The 26,370-nt window shown below is 43.1% G+C and overlaps 1 protein-coding gene across 5 annotated transcripts in view; it reads left to right on the forward strand.

Moving 5' to 3' along the window:
• The window catches only part of EDD1 (glycine-tRNA ligase), a 226,263-nt gene that overhangs the window by 91,594 nt on the left and 108,299 nt on the right, over window positions 1-26,370 (forward strand). For all 5 annotated transcript variants that reach the window (XR_015541639.1, XM_087379990.1, XM_087379989.1 and 2 more), the window contains 6 exons: window positions 15,874-15,975; window positions 21,516-21,579; window positions 21,803-21,858; window positions 22,000-22,071; window positions 22,186-22,268; window positions 22,556-22,604. Coding sequence is in view for 4 of the 5 variants with exons in the window: in XM_087379990.1 (XP_087236116.1) it covers window positions 15,874-15,975; window positions 21,516-21,579; window positions 21,803-21,858; window positions 22,000-22,071; window positions 22,186-22,268; window positions 22,556-22,604 (426 nt within the window). In the remaining variant the exon portion in view is untranslated. The remainder of the gene's footprint in view (window positions 1-15,873; window positions 15,976-21,515; window positions 21,580-21,802; window positions 21,859-21,999; window positions 22,072-22,185; window positions 22,269-22,555; window positions 22,605-26,370) is intronic.

Here is a 26,370-nt window from a genome sequence, read left to right on the forward strand (position 1 = left end):
GCAATGATGACAAGTAGGTAAATCTGAAAAAGAAAGAGACGGCAGATAACCCAAACGTGACAGTTCTTGCATTCCTTTAACAGACATGTGTCCCAACCGGCTATGCCACAATGAAACCTTTGGCAGCTCGGTTATGGCAACAACATGATTACCCACACTGGAAACATAAAGAGGGTACAAGGTATCACTCTTATAACCCTCAGCCACTACAACCTGGCCATCAATAATCACCCATTTGGAATCCCCAAATGTGGTGTGGTAACCACTGTCATCCAACAAACCAGTGCTAATCAGATTTTTCTTGATTTGCGGCACATGGCGGACACCATCAAGCATAAATATGCGTCCATCAGGGAATACTATCTGTATACTGCCAATCCCTGCAATCTGACATGCATAGTTGTTCCCAAGATGAACAACTCCATAAGTACCTGTGTAGGAAGTAAACCACTCCCTATGAGGAGTAACATGAAAAGAAGCACCTGAGTCCAAGAGCCAGGTGTGCATGTCATGGCCATCAATAACCAAAGTATGTGCTATTACAGCAGAAGAGCATAAAACATCATGTATGTCACTGTCACTGTCCTCTGCTGCAACATTCACTGCATCCAAGTCATCTGCCTTGGCCTTGCCTTTGCCTTTGCTTCCATTGCCTGCATCCTTTGTTTCAGCCTTCTTGCTTTCTGATCCCGTATGAACTTGAAGCACTTAGACTTCACATGTCCCTTCTTGCCACAGTAAAAGCATTCAATATCCTTTTTACCACGGGACTGACTGCGGGATTTGGACTTACCAGCAGATCTGCCCTTCTGCTGAGTCCTGCCTCTATCCTGTACCTGCAAGGCATTTGAAGACTTGCTGATCGCATTATTCTTCCTGCTCATCTCCTCCATAAGGAGAGAGCTCTCTACATCAGCATACATAAGAGTGATATTCGAATTTGACAGGGTGGTCTTGAAAGTGTCCCAACTCTCAGGGAGGGTACACAACAAGAAAGTAGCCTTGAACTCCTCATCAAGGTTCAATCCCTGTGCAATAAGCTGTGTAAAGAAGGCATTGAACTCACTCAAGTGTGAGGTCATAGCTGTACCTTCCTTCATGCGAAGATCAACCAGCTTCTTCAACCAATAAACCTTACTGGCTGAGCTCTTTTGGGCATACAACTCTTCTAGCCTCTGCCATAGGCCATAAGAGGTCTTTTCAGCCTGAACATTGAACACAAGAGTATCAGAAATAGTGAGCATGATAGCTGCCCTTGCGGACAAATCAAGCTCTTCCCAGTCATCATTTGTCATGTCAGATGGCTTGACACCCTTCACCCTTATGGGCTTAGAAATCTTCTTTAACAGAAGTACATTCAAACACTGTTCTGCCCATAATGCATAATTGTGTGCCCCTTCCAACTTCTTTATGTTCAGAATTGATGATTCACTTCCCCCTGATGCCATATCAGATAAGGAAAGTGCCTGATTCCCTGGAAGTAAAAAAAAACTGAATAAAATTCTGATTTCTCAGAAAAAACCTGCTCTATCAAGAGCCAGAAGCACTCACAACAGAAGGTACAGTAACTGGAGGAATTTTTACTGTTTTGCTGCAGATTCTTTTGACAGTAAGAACAGCACACTGTACCGTGCTCAAACAGGCATAAAATTCTGATTTCTCAGAAAAAAAAAATTTTCAGAATGCTGCAGTTGCTCCACAAGTGCTTTAACAGTGCATCATCAGCTGACAAAGCACAAAACACTGCTGTAAACACTGCTGTACTGATCACTTCTCCCACCTCAGATGAGGTATTGCACTGATTTAATATGCATAAACCACTTGGCATACACTATTTTGTTCACCAAAAAAAAATCAGACACTTCAGCCTGTCACAAACCTGCAACAGAAAATGGGATAAATCCCAAGCAATCACCCTTCTGCCAAGGGGATAAAAGGCATCTGAAGATCTCTGACGATAACCCAAGTGTTCTCAAGCAAAATCTGGGCAAAAGTCCCTTGATCTGACACTTGTACCAAGTGAAAACAACCTCAACAATGAGGGATAAGGCATACAATGTGCAAATCTCTCTGACAAAATCAACTAACAGTGTAATGCAAATACTGCCCTGTGTAGAAAAGGCATACACAGATCCCAACGTACAAACACTCAATGAGGAACCTTTTGAGCACTATCAACGATGGACAGTTAGGGACCGAGTAAACTCGATGCGCCCTGGCCAAGCGTGGCTCAACTGAGGTTCTTTGAGTGTTGCACAAGAAATGTGACCTGCATGAAAATGTCACCTCCACGCTGCGGAAATCGAGACAAATGTGTGCTCTCTGGCACCACACTACCTCAAGGCATACAAAGCATCAACTGCCAGGCAAAAGCCCTATGATCTGCTCACCCGTAAACTGAGATTCAAACCCAGTAAAAGCATAAAAGTCCTCTGCAAAATCAAGGCATTTCCTTCACGAAAACAGATAACTGTGCAATCAACCACACACTGTGGTTCTGTTCACCTCAAGCACGAGGGAGATGAAGGTACTTGCTGTACTTTCAAGAAAACACAGTTTTGAGAACTGAAAGATGATCCTGAATGAAGAGCAGAGTGCTCTCTTTCCTTTCTTTTCACCCCCAAAGAAAAACTGATGTACCTGTTGTACTTTTGTACCTTTGTATCTGTGTAGGGTACAAATGTACCTGCTGTACCTGTGCAGGGTACAGAAAAAAAATTTCGAGAAAAAGATTTTCCTTGATGCAGATCCCTGACGTACGGCGGTTCCTGACGCTGCTCCCAATCGAAAAAAGACACCTCCCTGTCGCCATATGTACGGCGGTCCGTACGGTACGGTCGACAGTACGGTGTCCGTACGACCGTACACGCCGCCCTGTACGAAAGCCCGAAGGCTGTAATAGCTAGCAGCAGCTAGCTGCTGCTGTGCAGCTAGTGGCGCTGCTCGGCGCCGCCACCCTGCTGGCCCGCGCTGTCGCCCTGCTGGTGCCCGCGCTGCCCCCTGCGCGGTCTGCTGGTGCCCGCGCTGCCGCCTGCTGGTGCCCTGCGCTGCCACCTGCTGGTGCCCTGCGCTGCAGCCCTGTCCCGCGCTGCAGCCCTGTCCCGCGCTGCAGCCCTAGCTGCTTGTGCAATGCCAAGGGCACAAGTCCCGAGGGGGTTAGAGGGGATGGTAGGCAGGAGTAGAAGGGAAGAGAGGCTGGGAGGTTGGCTCTAATACCAGTTGAGAGAGAAGGAAGAGTGAGAAGCACAAGGGGGAGAGAGTCAGAGAGAGAGTAGACACCAAAGATGCGGGTGTGAAGTGATGAGCCACACCACAAACTCATTAGTTTTATTAGGATTAGGTTTTACCCTATGACTGTCTTAAGACAGTCATAGGTGTCCTATCTTTAATAAAGGGGTGGCAATGTGCCTTTACCCCAACACTTACAACCCTGTGGCAATTCTAATTTATAGGCTACCTTGCCTATTCTTTTTAGAATTAACCATGGCCCACAATATCGAGGTGATAACTTAGCAGACTCTCCTGCAGTCAAAGACTTAGAGTGCGAAGGAACTTTGAGAAAAACTTTTTCTCCTTCCTCAAATTCTCTAGCGGATCAGTTTTCATCCGCATACGCCTTAGCTCTATCCATAGCTTGGCGGATGTTAGCTCTCGCAAGTGCTAGCATCTCCCGCATCTGAACCACAAAGTTTGCGGCACTAAGCACTTTCTGAGGTATTCAAACTATAGTTGGATTCGCTAGCCTATAACCATAGTTCAGCTCAAACGGACTGAACTCTGTAGAGGAATGTTTTCTATCATTGTAGGCAACCACTTGTCCCATGTATGTTGCCTCAATGATACATATGCTCTAAGCATATCCTTTATAATTTGGTTGATTCTTTCCGTCTGACCATCCGTTTCTGGATGATCCCCACTACTCATTCCCAACTCAATCCTTAGTGTCTCAAATACCGCAGTTCAAAAATGACCGGTAAATTTGACATCTCTGTCTGATACTATGGATTTAGGTAATCCATGCAAACGAAATATATGTCTAATAAACAAATCCGCCATTTGCGGGGCACTAACAGACTCTCTAATTGGAATGAAGTGAGCCATCTTGGTAAGACGATCAACCACCACAAGGATAGAATCATATCCACCTTGTGTCGTAGGCAGACCTATAATAAAGTCCATGGAAATGCCCGAAAAACAACATATTCATGAATATGCTTTTTCATCTTTGGCCAAAAGAAATCCTGTCTCACGAGATGATATGTCTTCTCGACTCCTGGATGTCCCGCACATGGGCTATCATGGCATTGTTGAATGACTCTCTGCCTGAGATCATTCTGATTAGGTACTACTACCTTGCCATTTCTTTTCAACATACCATCACTTATGGCATATCTTGCATAAGTTTGGCCTTTTCTGGATGCCAGGTCATCCTTTTCCCCGGGTTTGAACACATGAGCCTTAGGCCAAAGGCTCTGGACGAACTCGTCCACCTTTTGAGTTTCTCTAATCTCGGTCATTAGAGCACTCTCTAATACCGCGAAACTCATATTATGCATAATGTGTGACAACGCATGAGCAACTTTATTATCCTTCCCTCTTCGGTACCGAATCTGTTGGAATCGGAGTCCTAGTGTGTGTGGTCCTAGTGTGCGTGGTCCTACGGAGTCCTAGTGTGTGTGGTCCTAGTATGCGTGGTCCTAGAGTCCTAGGAGTGTCCTATAGTTGTGTGTGTGAAGAGTCTTGAGGCCACTTGTGCCACCTCATGTGGTAGATGTGATTCCTCACCTAAATTATAGGATCTAGATTCTCTTCTGTGTGACCTCATCTATGAGGTGTCTGTGTGGGAAGATAAGGCTTGCCCAGCCTATAAAAGAGGCTATGTACTTGCTGTGATTTAACCCATCTATCAATCCACATCAGTTCATGCCTCAGCTCGTCTCCAATCATGTGTCTCTCACCTTCTCCCCATTTTCAACAGTTGGTATCAGAGCCACGTTGAAGCTCCTGCGTGATGGCATTCCTCTTGCCCACTATCTCCTCCGCTGCACCACTCTTCTGCTGCGCCACTCTTCTGCTGCGGATCTCCTACCCGCTCCTTTGCTCGTCATCTGCTCGCACAACATGCCTGGTTCGTTGCTCTACGCTGCACCTCTCTGCCCACGGTGCTGCTCCTGCAACAGTCGCCATTCAACCCTACACCCCGAGCCTTAGCAAGGAAGGTCCGTGCGGATCTGCAGCACCCACCATCAGAGCACATAGGCGCCCGCATGACAGGCGCTGCATCCTGAGTACTACCGTAACTCCCCATCTCTGGTTGAGCGCAACAACTCGTAACCTGCCCGACATATCCTTTGAAGTTGCATCACTTCCGCTGCGTATCTCTTGGGCTGATCTCCTGAGTACAGGTCGCCAGGTAGGCAAAGGTTTTCTACGTGGCTGCTCTGCGTTTGCATTCTTACCACGCTTTCCTGTGCAAACTACCCAGTTCGTAATTACCTAATTTGCAAGTTGGAGTCTAGATTCTGATCTTCTTCGTAATTACCTACCCAAGCCTCATCATCGATTGCTCTTTAGCCTCAGCATCAGTGTACAAGAGCCCGTATCAGCCCGGACCTATGCCTCTCCATTGACTAGCAAACAGTCCCTCTGAGATATTCTGCGTTTTTGAAGATTTTTGCCTCATTTTGGGTGAATTTGTTGGGGATTTTATGATCTGAAGCTCCCCTAGTGTTGCTAGAACACTATGCTCTAGGAAATTTTGAAAAGCCCCAATTTTCTGCAAACCCTAATTTTTGCAGCAACCCTAACCCAAAAATTTAGGGCTTTTCTGTCCTATGTCTTCCTTTGGCATAATTGAAGCTTCTACCATGTAAAATTTGGGATTTTCTTGAAATTTGAGTAAACATTGTAGGGGATTTAGACACTGGCTGTAATAACAGCTAAGACCTTCCCACCAATGGATAGCATAAAAAACTCCTCGTTCATCGAGAAATTCTCAGGGAGCAATTTCCCAACTTGGCAGACAAAACTCCGGCTTCTTCTTATGCGAGAAGGCATATGGAATATCACCAATGGCAAGGAGCCAAAACCCCAAGGTGATGATGCTAGAACCAGTTGGTGGGAGAACCAAAATGATAAAGCAATTGCTATCATTGTCCTAGCTTTAGCTGACAACCTTATCCACCATGTGGATTTTGATAAGACAACAAACGACGTTTGGGAAAAGTTAGAGAAATAAGATCAATAATTCCAAAGTATTTCTCAAACAAAAACTCTTCAAGCTCAAGATGAAGGAAACTGAAACCCTCAATGAACACTTGAGCAATCTTGGGTCAATTCTCCAACAATTATCTGCCATCCGAGCCATTGTTAAAGATGATGATCAAGTTGCTGTACTTCTCTCCAGTATTGAAGACATTTCCAAGTACAATGAGATCCTTGCTGTCCTAAGAGTCAGCCGCAATATGAGCTTTAAGGATATGGTAGCTCATCTCATTGATGAGGACCGTAGGCTTACAGAGAAAGAAGAATCTTCATTCGAATCTGGCAAAGCATTCTTTCTCAAGAATAAGCCCAAGAAGAACGGAAAACCTCTTAAATGTTATTACTGTCAGAAACTTGGCCATCCAGAGGATCGTTGCTTCAAGAAAATGGCAAAGGTACAAGCCAAAGAACATGCCAATCTGGTTGCGGAGCAGAGCGAGGACGAAGACGATGAAGCTACACCTTCTGGACCTGAGGAACAAGCCTGCACTGCTGCTATTTCTGGTCTATCCCTCCATGAGGTGATAGATGAAGTGTGGGCTTTCTAGAGTCATGTGTGTTAGGTACTCTGCCTTGGGTAGTCCCCCTAAAATGATGTAATAATTTGTCATTTTGTGTGGCTTGTCCTATAAAAGGCTCCACTTATTTCCATGTACCCAGTTAGGAGACAGGGGGGTTGTTGTGTCTTTCCTTTATCAGGCCTGGCCGAGTTCGAGGATGCGGGTGTACTCCCTAGACCTATGAGTTGGTCATGCATCCATGCTCAGATTTGAGTCTCTGATCACGTTGACACCTAAGCCATGAGAGTGCTTGGTTCAACCTCTGAAATATGCTCAGCTGTTAGCCTCTGAGATTGCCTGGGATGCACAGTCTGGATGATGTCATAATTTCTCACCCTAGCTCCGAAGGGGGGTTGCTGGAATCGGAGTCCTAGTGTGTGTGGTCCTAGTGTGCGTGGTCCTACGGAGTCCTAGTGTGTGTGGTCCTAGTGTCCGTGGTCCTAGAGTCCTAGGAGTGTCCTATAGTTGTGTGAGTGTGAAGAGTCTTGAGGCGACTTGTGCCACCTCATGTGATGGATGTGATTCCTCACCTAAATTATAGGATCTAGATTCTCTTGTCTGTGACCTCATCTATGAGGTGTCTGTGTGGGAAGATAAGGCTTGCCCAGCCTATAAAAGAGGCTATGTACTTGCTGTGATTTAACCCATCTATCAATCCACATCAGTTCATGCCTCAGCTCGTCTCCAATCATGTGTCTCTCACCTTCTTCCCATTTTCAACAAAATCGTCAAATTAAACTCCTGCATGAGTTCTGCCCACCTAGCTTGGCGGCCTCTCAAGTCAGGTTGTTTACAAAAATGTTTCAGAGTATCGTGATCAACATCAACATAAAACTCTGACCCATACGAATAACGTCTCCATGTTTTCAGAGCATGGACAACAGCATACAACTCAACTCATGAGTTGGCCAATTTCGTTGAGAGGGAGAAAGCTTCTTGCTTTCAAAGGCTACTGGCCTTCCCTCTTGGAGGAGAACTACTACCGCAATGCCACTTGCATCGGTTTCAAGGAAAAACAGTTTCTGGGGATGAACTATTTTTAACACCGGTCCTGAAACCACAGCTTGTTTTATGGTGTTAAAACTTTCCTGTTGATTCTGTCCCCATATAAAAGGTACTTTATCTGAGGTCAGATCAGTCAATGGCGATACTATTTCGGAATATCCTTTGATATGCCTTCGATAAAATTTGACAAATCCCAAGAATGATCGCAAAGCGGTCAAACTCTGAGGGATTGGCCAAGTCAGTATCGCAGCGACTTTCTTTGGATCCATTTCTACCCCCTCAGGAGTAATTATGAATCCTAAATATTCAAGTCTTACCATACACATTATAGTTTTCTTTTTATTTACATAAAGACTGGCTTTCCTCAAAGTACTGAACACTATTCTTAAGTGTTCATAATGCTCAGTAATACTCTTACTGAATACCAGAATATCGTCAATAAAATGTACTACAAACTTTTCGATATACGGACGTAGTAAATCGTTCATAAGCATGATGAATGTAGCTGGAGCATTGGTAAGTCCAAAGGGCATTACCAAAAACTCATAATGTCCAAACCTACTTCTAAAAGCGGTTTTATGCACATCCTCGGCTCTAATACGGATTTGATGGTAGCCACACTTAAGATCTATCTTACCGAAAATTACGGCCCCATGTAATGCATCTAGCAAATCATGGATTCGAGCCATCGGATACCTATGCTTAATAGTGATATTATTCAATGCTCTGTAATCTATATAGAGACGAAAAGTATCATCTTTCTTCTTCTTTAATATCACTGGCGAAGCAAAAGGTGAGAAACTTGGTTGAATGTGCCCGAACTTGAGGTATTCTTCCAGTTGTCTTCCCACCTCCGCCTCTTCGGTACAACTCAACCTATAGGGAGGTCTATTTACAGGTTCTGCCTCCGGGATTAGTTTAATCTTATGCTGAACATTCCGCTCTGGAGATAACCCATAAGGTAGCTCATCCCTAAAACGATCATAGAACTCCTCTGCTATTTGATCAGCCAGCTTGGCCATCTCTCTATTTTGGGCAACATTAGTGCTAGCCGAAGAATCATCAACCGGCTCTACCGATGCTGTACAAAGAAACAAAAACTCTTCTTGAGCTTTTCGAATTTCCATCACAGAAACCAACGATCCTTGAGGTATATCTTTTTCACGTCGTAAGACATACAGCACATCATTCATCTTGAATTGTTAAATGTGCTTTTTTCAATCTATGGCTAGATTCTTCCTAGAATGCTAAGCCTCACCTAGGGCTATGTCTGCATGAGCAAGCTTAGTCATTTCAAAATCAAGCTTCTTAGCATAGTCCTGAATTCGAAGCTCCAACTGGGTAACCCTTTGGTCCCATACTTCAGTTGAACTTCCATCTGTCATTCTGACTGTATATGCATAGTCAGATGGGCTAGTCTTTAGTTTCAGCCTCTTTACGAGCTTGGAGTTAATTACATTGTGCGTTGACGCTGAGTCAAACAACACATGACATCATGATTAGCTACTTGCCCTTTCATCTTAATTAACTCTGTATCATTAAAGGCTATATATCCCATTGCTGCGGGCTTTGACAGGATATTATTAGGTGCACTAGTTACTAACTTAGCAACAGACACAGATAACAAAAAAGGTACTGACCTTTGAGAAGATCTCGCTAGCTGAATCTGCAGCTGTTTTGCTCTGGGACTTCCCTCCATTTCCATGTCGCATTCCGAGACCACCATCTCAGCCATCCGACGATCTTTGTTTCGTGGACAATCTTTCCACTGATGAGACTGAAGGCATCCAAAACACAAGCCTTCTCTTCTCGCTTTTTCCCTTTGCTCTACGTTCAAAGAAGACTTTGACCAAGCCCGGGCTGCCAGTGGTGTGACTTTTCTTTTCATTCCAATGGTGGTACTTGATTTAGGAGTCTCAACTGGTTTCGCCTGCTTGGCTTGATTACTAGGCTGTGAGGCACTCCCTTTGCTAATCCATTTCTTCTTAAACCCAGTTTTCTTCGGATACCCATACTGAGTCCTAACCTGCACAAACCCAATTGGTCTGTTCCCTTTTGCATGCTCATAGTTCAGGGCTATGGCAATTGCTTCATCTAGTGTGTTCGCATACTTAGTTCAAACTTCCATCTTGATTCGATCATTCAATCCAAAGATAAAATCTTTTACTTGGATTGACTGAGGTAGGGGTTCATCAACCTTCATTACACTTTCTCTGAACTTATCAGTGTATTCCGCCATTGATAAATTTCTCTGACGAAGGTTTCGATTCTGATCCCAAGCTCGGGATGCTTCGGCAGGAGGTAGGAAGTGTTTTCTAAATTCCTTTTTAAACCCCTCCCAAGTAGTGGATGCTACTCCATCTTTTTGTTGTTTTATCCACCACCTATCCGCTGCCTCATTAAACATATGGGTGGCCTCGCAGATTTTCTTCATATCATTCCTGATTTCACAAATGGCGAAGGCCTCGTCCCATTTGTGCAACCAGGTGTCAATGATATCGGAACTACGGTCAGACATCCGACCAGAATACTTTTCTGGCCTACAATTGGCAATATTAGGCACCTTAGCCCTCCTAGGCTCGACCGTACGAACACTGGACTTCGGTTCCATTGGAGATTTACCTTTCTCCACACGAGATGGTATGGCAGACATACTATGTACCATTTTCCTAAGCTCAGATTGTGCTACATGTGTTTGTAACTGCTGCGCTAAAATATGTTGCAATGCATCCTCTAACATTGCAATTCTGCCAGATAGTGTATGACCTGCTGGGCGCGACACCTGCGGGGTCGGCTGGACTCCCGACTCTACGGGATCCATCCTGGAGGCTTCTTCTTCTACTTCCATTTAGGTCGATGGATGTGTGTGTTTGTTTTAAAAAAAAAATAAAAATAAAAATAAATAAATAAATAAAACACCGCTTGAAACTGTAATTACAAATCGAAAGTCCAACTTCCAACTTTACAGCTAACAAAGCATATATCACACTGTAACCAAACCCACTTTTCCTTGTACTAGGGAAAACTTCTACAATCCAAATTGACTCAAACACGGAGGCAAATAAACAAGCATAATCTCCAACAAAACTTAGAAGGCATAGAGAGCTCCCTGGTTATAATTCTTGCTGCATGAAGAGATCAACTAGTCCCTGTAGTCCACTCCAAGTCTGCATTTATGACGTAACTATTGTAACTCACGGGCTTCGCACAGCAATTGACCCATGATTCGAACGCCCCCCCCTCCCACAGCCTTCAGTACTAACTAAATTATTAACGTGCGACTGTCCTCATCCTCTGCACAGAGTTTTGATTCAGCATATAGAGCACGGAGCTTAATCCAAAGCTTCTCTGCATACTTCTCAGCTGTTTCTAGAGCAGTCTGCGATAACTTTTAGGTGAATTTTGTTGATCTTCGATATGACAGCGTCCTGAGTTCTCCGCAAGCGTTCCAATTCCTTGAAATACAACCAAGCTTGCTGTATATCTGACGTAGCAATCCCTTCGATCTTTCTGCTTCCACTCTGCGTAGCAGTTCACCGTCACGACGAAGGCACAAGACTTGGGCTTAACTACTCTCCAAAATTGCTCTGCAATAAAGTAAGAGTAATACCAGCGTGGTCTTTGTCCGGCTAGCTGTTCACCATAACGTGCGTAACTCTGCTGGCTACCTCACCTTCAACTCGTCAACAGCTTACGTGAACTCAACCATCCTGTGACAGCTAGTTCCGTGACCAGCGCTGTGATGACGTCCGTAAACACACAGTAACTTTGGTCGTGCGCTGCTCATCAGCGCTACCCCTCATCACCTAACGTGGATATTAAAAGCCAGAGTTCTAACTCCACTTCTCGTGATCAACCTGAACGCTCTGATACCAAATTGCACGCGAAAATCTGCTAATCTCCTAACTGGTTCTTGATTCACGGGCATAGGCACCTCAATTTTCCTCCCAGCCAACCTCGGTGGTAGCAAGCTCTTAGCCAAATCAACCGTTACGTGAAGCTCCTGCCTACTAAATTCCACCAAGCCCCAAAATTCCCTAGATGGATCTAGTATGCCACATGTCTACAAATTAGGGTCCTTCCTTAATGCATCATTTACCCCTCTCTTGGGATATCTATGAAACCATTTGCCCCTAGGCACATTTAATGCATTTAGGTCCCTTTAGTCTTAGATCCACCTAGTCTAGTGCCATATCACCCTCACCAAGGACCTTGACCTTTATTCCTTTTTGATCATTTACATGAAGCCCAAACAAATATAATACAAACATTGATCCTTTAAAGGAAAATGCCGACTGACCCTTCCGAGGTCATGTTACCTCGACTTGAGCATAACAATGCCCCTGTAGACACATCTTGGGAGATTTTGGCTAGCATTGTAGCTTGGCATATTTGGAGATCCAGGTGTACAGTGATGGAGGGTATCCAAGTTCACCCTTCCGAGACTATGGCCACTATTTGGTCTGACACTGTACACACTCTGATGGCCATTTGGGCGAGCATGCAGGGATCCTCTAGAGCAGCCAGTACCAAGAGAGTTACTAGTTCTCTATCCCTTTATCAAGATACAATGTTGTATCATTTATAAACGTTGCATAAGAAGCTCCTCCAAAGCTGTAGTGGGCATCTTGATGCCACAATTATTCATGCCTCTGTTTCTCAGAAAGCTGCTCATAGCCTTTGCAATAAATAGAAAAAGTAGAGGGGCCAAGGGACATCCCTATCTCACTCATCTGGCTATATAAAAGTTGTCCCTTTGCTCTCCATTGACTAAAATTTTGCTGTGTGTTGAGGAGTACCGACACCGCTATTATCCATTGTCTTAGGTAGCCCATCTTGTCTAGAGTCCCTTTAAGAAACTCCCAATCCACCCTATCATAGGCCTTCTTAAAATCAAGAAGCAAAACAAATAAATGTTTTGGTAGGACTATGCCAAAGCTGTGGCCTCCCAAAAAGTAAATATGTTATCTTAAATGCTCAGTCCTGTATAAAGCTTGTGTGGATGGGCTGTATAATGTTTGGTAAGAAAGTGGCATATCTTAGGCTGATGGCCTTAGCTAGGATCTTGAAAGCAGATCCAAGCAAGATAATGAGCCTCCACTGTGAAATCTCAAACCCATCTTAGCTGCCCTTAGAATAAGGTGAATCAGCCCCTTTGAAAGTCTATCTGGCATATTCCTATCTCCATGACGTCTTGAAAAGCTATGAGAATGCATGAGCTCATAAGCTTGCTATAATCGCTCTCTCGAGCTCATCAATTGTGAAAGGCCTCATAGGACCCTCATCTCCTTTGTGAGCACTCTCCTCGTACTTCTCCAAACCTCCTCCTTGGCTGCGAAATATTTGTGCGGTTGTGAAGTAGTGCCAAGCAATGATCTATAAATCTCGGTGGACGTCCTATGGGCTAGCTGCAATGGTGCTATCTAGCCTCTTAAACTCGTAATGTTTGGGGTGGTACCCTTGACTTGCTTTGCCAAAGAACAATGCTTGCTTGCTAGTTTTCTCTTGGAAAAGGCCAAGAGGTGAATTCTTTTTGCATGGAACAATGTATTTAAATGTACTTCCATAATTGACTGTGTTGATCTCCGAACTTCCTCTGTTGCTCTCCGATCTGCCTGTGACCCCGCCACCCCACTCAGTCCTGCCCACTCCGAGCCTTTTTGCTTAGCCCTACCCATTCCACTCAGCCTGGCCAGCGTTTAGTCCTTGTTACTCAGCTTTGCTTAGCCTATCCATGCTCCTGCCCTTCCGCTCAGCCTCGCCACCCCTTCAGTCAAGCCTTGCCCCTCCTTAGCTTATTGATGTGCTTTTACCAGACCTCTATGTTTTCAATGGTCATGAAACGTTGCAAAGATCTTCAAATGAAATAGGCCCTTACACAACTTGTATGGCGGGAGAGGCATATTTCCTCATTTTTAACCATTCATGGTACATAATTGCCAAAAAACTGTGCATCGGTATGTTTGATGGTAATAAAACTTTGCAAAGACCTTCAAATGGGTAATTAGCTTATATTGGCAAAATTGCATAAGGATCAGACTTGACTTGTACAATGAGGCACATTTTCTCATTTTTAATCATGCTTGGTGCATAACATGAAGTCCATGCAATGTATATGTCAAACTATATTGAGTATGAACTTCCTGCTTTCTGAAGGTCTCATATGTTTTATTTGTGTTTATCGTGTAATTCTGATAAGTCTTTATATGTTTTTAATTGTCAGATCGATCCAGATGAGTCGAAGACTAGTTATTCTTTGCGCTAGTGTCTTTCATTTGTAGAGACTGTGGGTTGGAGGGCACAAGTGGATAATGAATTATTAAGTTATGTAGATTTAAGAAGCCTTCTAAATTGATCTCAGTCTTTTATATTCATCTTAGCCTTATATATTCATTTCCTAGACGATCATCACTTTCTCTTTTTTGTTTCTTTCCATCCATGTTAAGGTGATGCTAAAGACTTGAATGAAGAGATTTGGACTACTTTTTGATTAGCCTTCTCCTTTAGTGCTAGCCTTCATCATGGTTGAGTTTGCCCTTCACCTCCGGAGTGCCGACAGAAACTCAGTACAAAGACTTTGTATAAATGGATGCTCAAGTATGTGTGGGTGTGTGGATTTGTATGTGTGAGAGCATACTTTTATACTATGGTCTACACCCACTGTTGGGCACTGATGACGTCAGTGGGAATGTCATAGTAGCTAGTCCCTGCTATGCATGATGGAGTTTATGGTTCTCAATCTTATGAGTGACTCTCGTGAGATAGAAACTGCACTATGTTGTGTTTTTAGAGGATGAGCTTGGGAATGTTCCTGGATTCGTCTAGGTATATGCTTCTGTCGTATTAGCGGACATGCAGATTTCACCTTGTGAAGTTTCGTCCAAGTTGCGGCCTGTTGGTATTGCGATAATTCTTTCGATCTTAAATGGTGCGTTGCCCTACCAGCTAGATTTAGATTTAGATGCTCGTTTGGGAGAGACTAAAATGAAATCGTTTAGGCTTCACAAGCAGTTGTAGCTTGAATGAAGAGATTTGGACTACTTTTTGATTAGCCTTCTCCTTTAGTGCTAGCCTTCGTCATGGCTGAGTTTGCCCTTCACGTCCGGAGTGCCGACAGAAACTCAGTACAAAGACTTTGTATAAATGGATGCTCAAGTATGTGTGGGTGTGTGGATTTGTATGTGTGAGAGCATACTTTTATACTATGGTCTACACCCATTATTGTTGGGCATTGATGACGTCAGTGGGGATGTCATAGTAGCTAGTCCTTGCTATGCATGATGGAGTTTATGGTTCTCAATCTTATGAGTGACTCGCGTGAGATAGAAACTGCACTATGTTGTGTTTTTAGAGGATGAGTTTGGGAATGTTCCTGGATTCGTCTAGGTATATGCTTCTGCCGTATTAGCGGACATGCAAATTTCACCTTGTGAAGTTTTCGTCCAGGTTGCGGCCTGTTGGTATTGCGATAATTCTTTCTATCTTAAATGGTGCGTTGCCCTACCAGCTAGATTTAGATTTAGATGCTCGTTAGGGAGAGACTAAAATGAAATCGTTTAGACTTCACAAGCAGTTGTAGCTTGAATGAAGAGATTTGGACTACTTTTTGATTAGCCTTCTCCTTTAGTGCTAGCCTTCGTTATGGCTGAGTTTGCCCTTCACCTCCGGAGTGCCGACAGAAACTCAGTACAAAGTTTTTGTATAAATGGATGCTCAAGTATGTGTGGGTGTGTGGATTTGTATGTGTGAGAGCATACTTTTATACTATGGTCTACACCCACTGTTGGGCACTGATGACGTCAGTGGGGATGTCATAGTAGCTAGTCCGTGCTATGCATGATGGAGTTTATGGTTCTCAATCTTATGAGTGACTCTCGTGAGATAGAAACTGCACTATGTTGTGTTTTTAGAGGATGAGTTTGGGAATGTTCCTGGATTCGTCTAGGTATATGATGCTAAAGACATTGCAAAGAAATGGAAGGTTGTACATGTCCTTATTAGATGTGTATATCATTTGGTATTGATGCGATTCCTTTTATTGTAGGTTAATATTGAAGATCTAGCACCAAGGCAAGAGGAACTGGAAAAAGAAATCAGAGGACCACCATGCAAAACTGCATATGATGGTGAAGGGAAACCCACCAAGGTAAAAAGGCTTTTTATTATTTTCCTCACTTCTTATAACTTCCTTAGCCAGGGTTTGCTATGTATAAAGTTTGTTGTGTGTTTGGCGACAACTGGTTCATTTTTTAATTTGGTGCAATCATTGAAATTCATTGTGCATCCTACCTACGTATTTGTGTGAGGGCATTGTTGTTTACTGAGCCTCCCCTATTTTCCTTTAGTATAGTGCGGAACGACCTCGTTTCAAACTTGCCTAACTAGGTGTTAGATCCTCTGTATGCCATCAAGAGATGAGGGCTACCTGTCGCGGTGGAGGATAGAGGAAATAATCCTAGTAGACAATGGCTCTGTGAAGGCTAGCATTGCTGAGGAATGAAGCCAATAATATGATGTTGCTGGTGATCAGGCTAGGTAGCCCGTCCTTGTCCATTTCTCCTTCTCTATGGTCTTCAAGAAATAATGTTTGCCCTGGTAAGTGCCATTGTCTATCTCCCCAAGAGGTATGATATGATAACATTGTATTAGAGTCGTCTTGAGACCCTGCAAGACCTGTGGACTAGAAATTACTATAGAAACAATAATAGCTCTTCACATCAATCTCATACAAAATTTGACAATTCCTAAGTTGTAAGTATGTGCTTGGTCAGCTGGTTGGTGATCATGTGTGTGTGTCAGGGAGAGAGATATGATATGATGTGATTGTATTAAATTGTATTTGAGACCCTTAAGGATCTAGGAAACCTCTATTAACTAATAGTTGTTGTTTTATATATGGAAAAAAACAATCTTTACAAAACTTGTTATGTCGTGAGTATTTGCTTAGCTAACTTGTGTGCTAGCCAAGGACTTTGTTCCGGTGTCCCAGACTTCCTTTAAGTTGCTCCCAGACTATTTGGCTAGTTGTTCCAAGAGGGTTTTCAAAACTAATTGTATTTGAGACCCTTAAGGATCTAGGAAACCTCTATTAACTAATAGTTGTTGTTTTATATATGGAAAAAAAGAATCTTTACAAAACTTGTTATGTCGTGAGTATTTGCTTAGCTAACTTGTGTGCTAGCCCAAGGACTTTGTTCCGGTGTCCCAGACTTCCTTTAAGTTGCTCCCAGACTATTTGGCTAGTTGTTCCAAGAGGGTTTTCAAGTTGTCAGTGTTGCCGCGATCTTTTTCTAGATTTGTGCATGTTAGAGTTATTCCCTTGTATGGCCTTGTAGGCCTAGTACTCCTAGTTCTAGGTATTTTTGGACATTTAGTCCCCTTAGTCTCAGTGTATGACTCTAGGACTAGTAGTCCTCATAGTCCTACACTAGAGCTACTTATTATTATGACTTGTGCTTTCATTTTATTTCAGCTCTACAGTCTATGTATGATGCCTACCACTCCCTCAAGAGTTCCTTGTAGTTGGTGACTACTTCTAAAGCTGGTATTACCTAAGTCTCTCTTAGTTGGGATTTGCTTAGTTGGTCAGCTACTTTATAGTTCGAGTTTCGGAAACAGGGAAACGGAAACGGTGTTTCGGAGTTTCGGGCACCAGAAGAAACGGTGGAAACGGAGTTTCGGTTTTTAAGGTTAATAAAATATATGTTATATATGTAAGTATTATTAATACATGTCATACAACAAGGCCTGAGAGGACAACAAGGAGGAGAGGAGAGGGCAAGGGCTGAGGAGAGCAAGGAGAAGAGGGCAACGGCTGAGGAGAGCAAGAAGGAGAGGTTGGAGAGGAGAGCAAGGAGGAGGGGAGAGGAGAGGGCAAGGCTGAGGAGAGCAAGGAGGATATTCTAGAGAGGAGAGCAAGGAGGAGGGGCAGCGGGTGTTGGAGTTAAGTGCACACTAAGTGTACTATTTCCTAGTCTACCTTTGTCTAAGTCTAAGTCTAAGTCTAAGTCTAGTCTTTATGTCTTGAGTGTGTGCCATGTGGCACTTCTACAATTATCCCATAAGCACTCTTGCTTTATGTCTTGTACTTTGGCCCATATATTCAATGGGTCACATCATTGTAATCTATCAGTCTAGCTTGTGTCTTGTCTACACTCTTCTCAAGGTATTTCTTGTCTTTCAGTCTTGTCATTTCATTTCTAGTTTCTAGTTCTAGTTCTTTCTTCCATATTCCAACAGCGGGCTGAGAGAGGGGTTGTAGGATGAGAGGAGAGCAAGAGGAGAGGATGGAGAGGGAGAGCAAAAACTGTTCAACCGCCGATGGGGTTCTAACTTCTTACTTGGTGGTTGAGGCGGGTGTGTGTGTGTGCTGGTACTTTTACTTCTATAGCTGAGCATTGGTGTCTACAAGCTCTTACATTGCTGCTCTATATATATGTTTCCTTGGATAAATTCCAGAGGCACTGCAAAAGCACAAAACCCAATTTTATTTATTTATTTATTTATTTATTTTTGCCTATCTGAAACGGCATTTCTGGTTTCGGAAATGGCGAACTGTTTCGGGTGCCGAGAAACGCCATTTCTGGGCACTATGCAAGCAACAGTGCACCGTTCCATTACTTGCCGCCTTTGTCAAACCGTTGTGGTTGCCTCTACATAGAACTAGTAGCTGTTGTAGACATTCTTAACAGTGGCTTCTGCCTTGCTACTGGAGCCATTTTTACCAGGCTTGCTACATCCTATAAGTCGACATTTATTGTGCGCGAGTTTGATTTAGCTTAGATTTGTTGTGTGCTGCTGCACTCTAGATTTTGTTGCTTAAGCTGGCTGTTTTACAACAGTTCATACTGTCTGTAAACTCCAGATAGATTGTATGGAATTTGGTATTTTTGAGTTTCTTTTGCTATTGATTGCCTTAAAGGCTTTTTTGCTATGGTTTGGACATGATTTGCCTTGGTTTTGGCACATTTTGTCTCTCAGAATTTGGGGCCTTAACTTTATCCATGACTTTAGTAGCTGATGGCAATTAGAGGTTCTGGTATGCACGTACACACAGATGGTTTGAGAATCTGTGGCTCCGTATGGACAGATTACCCCCCTTTCAGTACAACAGAGGTCCGTGCTCACCTACCCCAAGGGGGACGAGCATTTTCCGAGCGAAATCTTCCGAGCGTAAGAGCGAAGGAAAAAAAAAGCTTCCAACTATGAAAAAATATGACAAAAATGGATCAGAAGAAAACATTGTTTCACTTAGAAATATGAAAAGTATTATAGGAATGCCTATTTTATACACGAATATTTATGTGAATGTTTGGGAATGGTGAGAACATAATGGGATGGCTTTTGAAGAAACCCACATGTAGAGTAGACTTCTCTATGAAAATTCCCTTATGATCCTTCTTACAACTTTTTACTTAATAGGGAGTGACATTGAAAAACCTCTCTCAACCTCTCTCAACCTCTCTTCATGAAAGGGTTTCTCCAAAGAAAACTCATTGAAGCAAGCCATCAAGGTAGTTTCGCCAGCGAAACCCCTTTGAACAAGGTCGGAAAACCCCATTTGAGCACATCTATGGGGTTATATTTTGGAAAACCTTGCATATATAGTATTAAATATTACATGTATTTTATGAGAGTGATATATAAGCCCAAGTTAATAATTATTTACAGTAATTTAAACTTCTGTAGAAACATGTCCATAAATATCTTGTTATTAATACTATAAAAACACTTGAGAGATATTGCCATATGATATAAATGTGTTTAATAAGTAATTATTTATGTATAATATTATTATATTGAGAGTGATTATTAGGGACGTTTCTTAAATGAATTATTTTTCAATACTTTTTAAAGGTAATAACAAGGGTACAAAGGGATGTCTATGAATAAGAAGATTTATGTTATGTAAAAATGAATGAGTGACTAGTCTGTATAATTTTATGATAAAGGGATCTAGTTCTAATGAAAATAAAAGTGTTAAAACCATGTTTCCTAAAGAAATACTATTTTTAAAATCTCTTGAAAAACACGCTCGTATAAACCTGCTCATAGGTTTTTGCTCGTAAAATTGACGCATCATACCACGAGCTTAACCATGTTATTTGGGAGAATCTCTTACAACTACATGGATTGAGGACCTGGTTAGCGAACAATGAGCTTCCTGTGAAGCTCAGCTTCTACAAGGACCCCCGCTTACGGATATTTGAGGAGGGCTTTATCGACCTTCGAGGCTTTACGCGGATCGTCGAGCTCCCCCATTCTTTGAGGATATTGATGGGGCAGTACCGTGCCTCATCACACTGACCTAACAGTGGGTGGGCTGAGGGCATACCTAGAGAGGGTCACATTTGCATTCTATGTGATCTGCATGAGATTGAGTTGGAGGAACACTTTTTCGTTAGGATGCTTTGTATACTACGAGATTCCAGATTGTTACCATTGTTTTTTTGGGGATGGATTTGAACCCCTCTCCAGTCTTTTGTCTTATCCGGATCAGAGATGCTGGGCGACGTCCATTCATGAGGCGTCTGAACACAGAGACCATCTACTTGGGGCACATAGACACGATTATGGTGCAGAGCTGAATTCTACTCAGGCATGGTCATTGAGTTTTTCCATCCAGATAGCACAGACCAGCAGGCCCCAGGGAGACAGTGTATCCGAGTCCTGTAGTGAGAGACATGACAAACTTGGCAACCAGTGGGTCGATGCATAGATGAGATCTTCCCTTCATGTTCACTAGTCCATAGACGCAGGCATGGGTGCGGAACTTGTTTGATGTAGGGACAGAGCCAGGAGACCACAGTGGAGCACACACATTGGTGAACACCCACAGTCTATCATAGGTTTTATGCCGCAGTCTTGTACATTCCTGGGGTCTCCCATGGACTGAAACCCTCCACCAGCATCCAGAGGACCATCTCATTGATCCCACACAACGGCTTCCATTCCTCTCCATGGGCTTAGACATTTTATATACTAGTGTTTCTTTGTTCATTTTTGCACTTGTCTTGAGTGTAGATGCGTGCTTAGCGGTTCCACCCATTCAGCTTATTGTATTGGGTTTTTTCAGTCTTATAGACCCTTTGGTCTTTTGGAGGCTTTTACTTTACTTTCTTTTTTTCTTTCTTTCTTCCTTGGTGGGGAAGTGATGGTATTCCAAGTCGTTGATAAGAAAATGTCCCTGGTGTATTCCATATGCTAAGAGTAGACTTGGTTTGTTTATCCTTAGTGACACCTTGAACATGGCTATGTAATTTGATTTTTGAAGTTTTACTTGTGACAAATCATGAACTGAGGGCATATGTGTGCTTTCCAAATATTGTTGTTCAAAAGGTGGATGTCACAACAGTCTGTTGACTCTACAGAAATTGTAAAGAAATGTGGAATCTGGCATTTAGTAGTCAGCGTTAGCAACACACTACACATTTGGACACCTTGCAGTTGTTGGATTTGGTTGAGAACGGCAAGGATGGTAGTTAGCTCAGATATCTAACAGAATGTTTTGGTTTTTGATTGTTATCACACATGTTTTAAAAAAAAAATTGTTTCTTGTCTGATAGCGCAGCTCTGTTCCTTTCTTTTTGGCTGTGTACTATATTTTCTTCTTTACTCCTTAATCCTGCTACTACTGCCAGGAATGAGTTGTAAAAAATAATGATTGAGCTATCTCTGTTTGTGCAGGCTCTAGAGGGATTTTGTAGGAAGAACAGCATAACTAAAAAGTGTGTATTCACCAGAACAGAGGGCAAGTATCCTGCTTTGCGTATCTCTACCCCCATGCCCTTATTTAGCGTGGCTTATAGCTAAAAGCATCCTTTTTAGTGTTGTAGCCTAGATTATATGGTCTGTCAAGTCGTATTCATTGCTAATCTATGTCTGTTTGGTATTTGATTTTAAGTAAGAAAGTCGGTGCTCTAATTTGTGGCGGTGGACTTGGAAATTTAATAATGCTCTTTTCCTTTATATAGGTAAGATTGATTACATTTTTGCGACTGTAAAGGAGCAAAGCAGGCATACCGTAGAGGTATATGCTTGATCTTAGAGATTTAGAGACCTGTGCCTTGACATCATATATTTTGTCGGTCAGAAAGTTTTGTCGTTGAGTTTCTGTCGCTTCCAGTGGGGAGGTTATAGTTGCATTTAACAGAGGAGAATCAATTTTCAGGTTTTATCGGAAGATTTACCAGGCATTATTAGGGGGATTTCATTTCCAAGAACTATGCGATGGAATTCTCAGGTCTGTGTTATTGTGCAGTCATTTGCGAGCAAGTGCTTAACAATGAGTTTATTAGGAGACAGTCTAGTATAATGAGAAGCTGATTGTAAAATCTACTTGTGTTACATATTTCAGATATCACACAGTAGGCCAATAAGGTGGCTTCTGGCTGTTCATGGTGATGCAGTGGTGCCATTTTCTTATGCTGGGATCTCCAGGTCAAATATCAACTACTATTATGGATCTTTTGGAATCACTTCCTGCCTATGCTTTTGCATTCTTCTCGCCATACTTAATTTCATCTCCTGGATTACTTCTGTCTACAATGCATGTGGAAAGTACTTTTTTTATTTTCAAGGAGTAGAAGTACAAATCTGACAAGTTAGAAAATGCAACAACAAGAGTTCATCTGTTATCGGGAAAAATCTTCTTTAAGAAGCCATGTAGTGTTCATATTTTCGGGTGTCAAAGAGTAATGCTTTATTGTGTACTTGGGATCTAGCAGTGGGCGAACGACACATATCTTGAGAAATTCACCTTCTCCAGTGGTACAGGTAAATGTCTATTTTTTGTGCAAATAATGTGTATGTTTCACAAAAGTATTCTCAAGACTAAAATTGCTTGGTAGAAAACTTTAGTTTGGCTTCCCTAAGAACACAAAATATTCTAAGAACAATGTACCCCTGTTTTTTTTTTTCAATAAAATTACTTCATTAAGTATGAATGAAAACCGCGAGAGCAAGCTTAAGTGTGGGAGACATCATGCAATGCATGAGAAAAAAAACAGCTCAAAATGAGCTAATAAAAAACCAAGGCAGAGGCTGAAAACGCCACCTCAACCTTGAGGGAGACTCAGAGAAGAAAGGAGATCCTCTCCAAACTCTGGAAAAAGTAACTCTTCTGGCAGTAGCTGCTCTGGAGGATCCCTGCATGCTCGCCCATATGGCCATCAGAGTGTGTACTGTGTTAGATCAAATACTAGCGATAACCTCAGAAGGGTGAACCTGAATACCCTCCATCGCCTCTGTACGCCTGGCTCTCCAAATATGCCAAGCCGCAATGCTAGCCAGAATCCACCACAACGTGTCTATTGAGGCATGAGCAGCTCTGAAAGGAGTGAAGGGAACATCTTGGAGGGAATAAGACTCAACTGTGTGTCGCCGTACAATGAAAGCTGAATCTGGATCATGTCCCTCGAAAAATACCTGTGGGCCAGTAAGAGCTAGCCAAGCCACTGAACCCCATGTCATATAGAGAAGTGCTTTATGAAAGATACTGAAAATCCTAGCAGCTCCTTTCCAGATCGTCCTCGCCTGTGTGCACTCCCAAAGGCAATGCTGTACTGACTCAACTGCAATGTGACAACGAGGACAAGTAGGGTTAGCCCCGAACTTGGATCTCCACAAGTTTACTGCAATCCCTCCATGAATAGAAAGGCAAAAGAAAATAGTGATCTTTCTATTCCTGAGGGATTTTCAAAGCCTACGCCAAAAGTTTTTTCGCACAACTGCGGAAATCTGAAAACTATCCCAATGAGGCGCACTGGAGAGCCTCCAACCTCTACTGCTGAGCTGAAACCTCCGGGCATTTCTAACTGTATAGCGAAAGAAGGGGAAGCTATTCTCTCTGTGTACCTCTGTTTGTTTTTCCAACCTTTTAGAAAGGTATCCTTGAAGTTTGATGTCAGTTTGGACTACTAATACCAACATCATGCTAGTTTTGTTTATGGGTTGCATTGGATGAAGATCATGACCTCGGTTTTATCAAGGTGGCCTTTGTATTGCGGGTGTTACAAAACACTTTTAAGGCAATGAAATGCTTCTTTAGGGCGGGCCCTCTTCTGTGTCTGAGACCAGCACTACATTATCTCCTTTAGTGCTAGCCTTCGTCATGGCTGAGTTTGCCCTTCACCTCCGGAGTGCCGATAGAAACTCAGTACGAAGACTTTGTATAAATGGATGCTCAAGTATATGTGGGTGTGGATTTGTATGTGTGAGAGCATATTTTTATACTATGGTCAACACCCACTGTTGGGCGCTGATGACGTGAGTGGGGATGTCATAGTAGCTAGTCCCTGCTATGCGTGATGGAGTTTATGGTTTTTAATCTTATGAGTGACTATCATGAGATTGAAACTGCACTATTTTTTGTTTTTAGAGGATGAGTTTGGGAATGGATTCATCTAGGTATAAAAGTATGTGCCAGTGACGATCCGTGGTCACCCCATGTACCAACCACATGGTTGGACATACCATGTACTGTACGAGCCCTGCCTATGATCCTCTACAATAAAGATTGACTCCGTTGTGACATCGACCTTGCTGCCTACGTCGCCTTTCAGAAGTCAGTATTCTCTCTAATGTAGGTGTTCGGCCTCCTTGTAATAAATAGTCCACAGGCTAAACCTGTTGTCCAGGCTAAGAGGCACTCGTGATTGTAGGCATTTCCATTCTTCAAGTTTTAGATGGTGGTGTTGTTACGATAGGAGTGGTGAGAGTGTGGAGCTGGTGAGATGAGGCATGCTGATGAGGTGAGGTATTGGCTGGTTGAGTACATCATATAGGTTATCATTGTAGGTTTTCTTTCCCCCTCCCAAGGAAAAGTAACGTCTATTAGAAGTTTTGAAACTAATATATAGATTTAGCAATCCGTGAGGCATTGGAAAGAGAGGTGGCTTTCTTGCATTTTGCCACTCAGAGTTCCAATGTCCCCCCATTCCTGCTGTCTGCTTGCTCCTGCTGCATTGTCCGTACTCCTGCTGTCCGCTGTCCCTTTGCAGCGTTCTGACACCAAGCAGCCACACAGGCTGCTTCCTTAGGTGTTGAGGTTAGGCGTTGGCGCCATTTCTGCTCAGATGCAGCCTTTTTTTGAGGCAGAACTTGGAACTCAAGCAGCCCGGGAGGGGCCCAGCCAGTGGACAGCCTCAAAAGAAGCTGGCAAATTTCTGTCTAGAAATCCGGCGTTCAGAGGAAAATGCCTTCAAAAGAGTCCCCTCACCCCCTACCTCTCCTACAGCGCGCCTTCACTCCCTCTTATCCCTCTAAGTCCAAAAATGTACTCAAAACCCCCACACAAGAGCAAGAAATGACTTCCAAGAACCACCACTGATGGGATTTTGAGCGTCAAAAGAGGGGATTCTCAGAAATGTTGGCTGCCCACATCAGCATCAAGGAGATACCACACTTTTTTTTTGTCAAAAAATGACGGGGTGTGTTTATATTATATCAGAATAGAAACGAGCACATCCTTATATCTCTTCCCTGGTATTCCAAAAACGGAGGAAGGACATATGAGGCGACCTATAATCATAGGTATGAACATAACTATCAAATGTCATCTTCTCAACAACAAAACAAAGCAGAGGAAAATTCTCAGACGTCACCTTCTTCCTAGGGAGCCATAGTGTCGAGTCGGCAAAGCACTCCGAGGATTATTGTGCCAGGGATAGCAGGAGGGAGTAGGCAGCCTTGGCTAGAACGGGCTTTTCGCCGGTAGAACGCATTTGGGCGTGTATTAGTGGCAGCATCAGAGGCAATGGGAAGACTAGGTGCTGTTGAGGTGGTATCAGCAGTAATCTTCACAGGGGGTGCAGTAGCAGAATTCTTGGCAAGTAGTAGAAGCAATAGATCTGTCACCAACAGGAAGAAACTGGAAGTTCAAAGGTCTCATGCCTGACTTTGTAGGTTGCGCTTGCAGGGTCCTTCTAGGAGGCAAGACGCTCAAAGATAGTTTTCTCGATCTGAGGCTGGGGTGCTGGAGTCAAGCGTGAGAGGTCGAGGTCCTTTTGAGGAAGGGAGGGTCCCGTAGGAGAATAGTTGTTGCCAATGGGGGAATTGATCAGGTCTTCCTTTAGTGGCTCTAGTTGATTTGCGTCAGAGGGTCCTCCTTTTCCTCAACGGCTGCAATTAGATTCCGCACCTGCTCCATAATCACAGCTTGTTTCTTAGCATATTCCATCTCTCATACAATCCCGAACCTGTTTAGAGAGCTTTGCATGAGCTGAAGGTTGCCTCCACGGTCCTGGGGACATCATCAAAAGCGAGAAAACATCATCAGTTGGAATCGTCTCGTTAGAAACACCTTGGCACATCTTTGAATCGAGATGCACCATAAGACATCGATTCGAATAGAGTTCTATTAGTGTGGGGCCCTAGTGGGCTGATCTCTTAGTAAGATGGCCAATTCTCCTAGCTCTGCTAGCTGTCCACACCGCTTTGTGCAAAATTAGCCACAAAAGACAGGATTGTTTCTCTGGGATACACTTGTCCCACAGTTTCATACCTTTGTGCCCATCTCTTTTCTGAATCTTGTCTGAGCCAT

The sequence above is a fragment of the Dipteris shenzhenensis genome, chromosome 10 (assembly GCF_047967505.1).
Source record: "Dipteris shenzhenensis isolate YYH24624 ecotype China chromosome 10, Dip_SZ_1.0, whole genome shotgun sequence".
Taxonomy (NCBI): Eukaryota; Viridiplantae; Streptophyta; class Polypodiopsida; order Gleicheniales; family Dipteridaceae; genus Dipteris; species Dipteris shenzhenensis.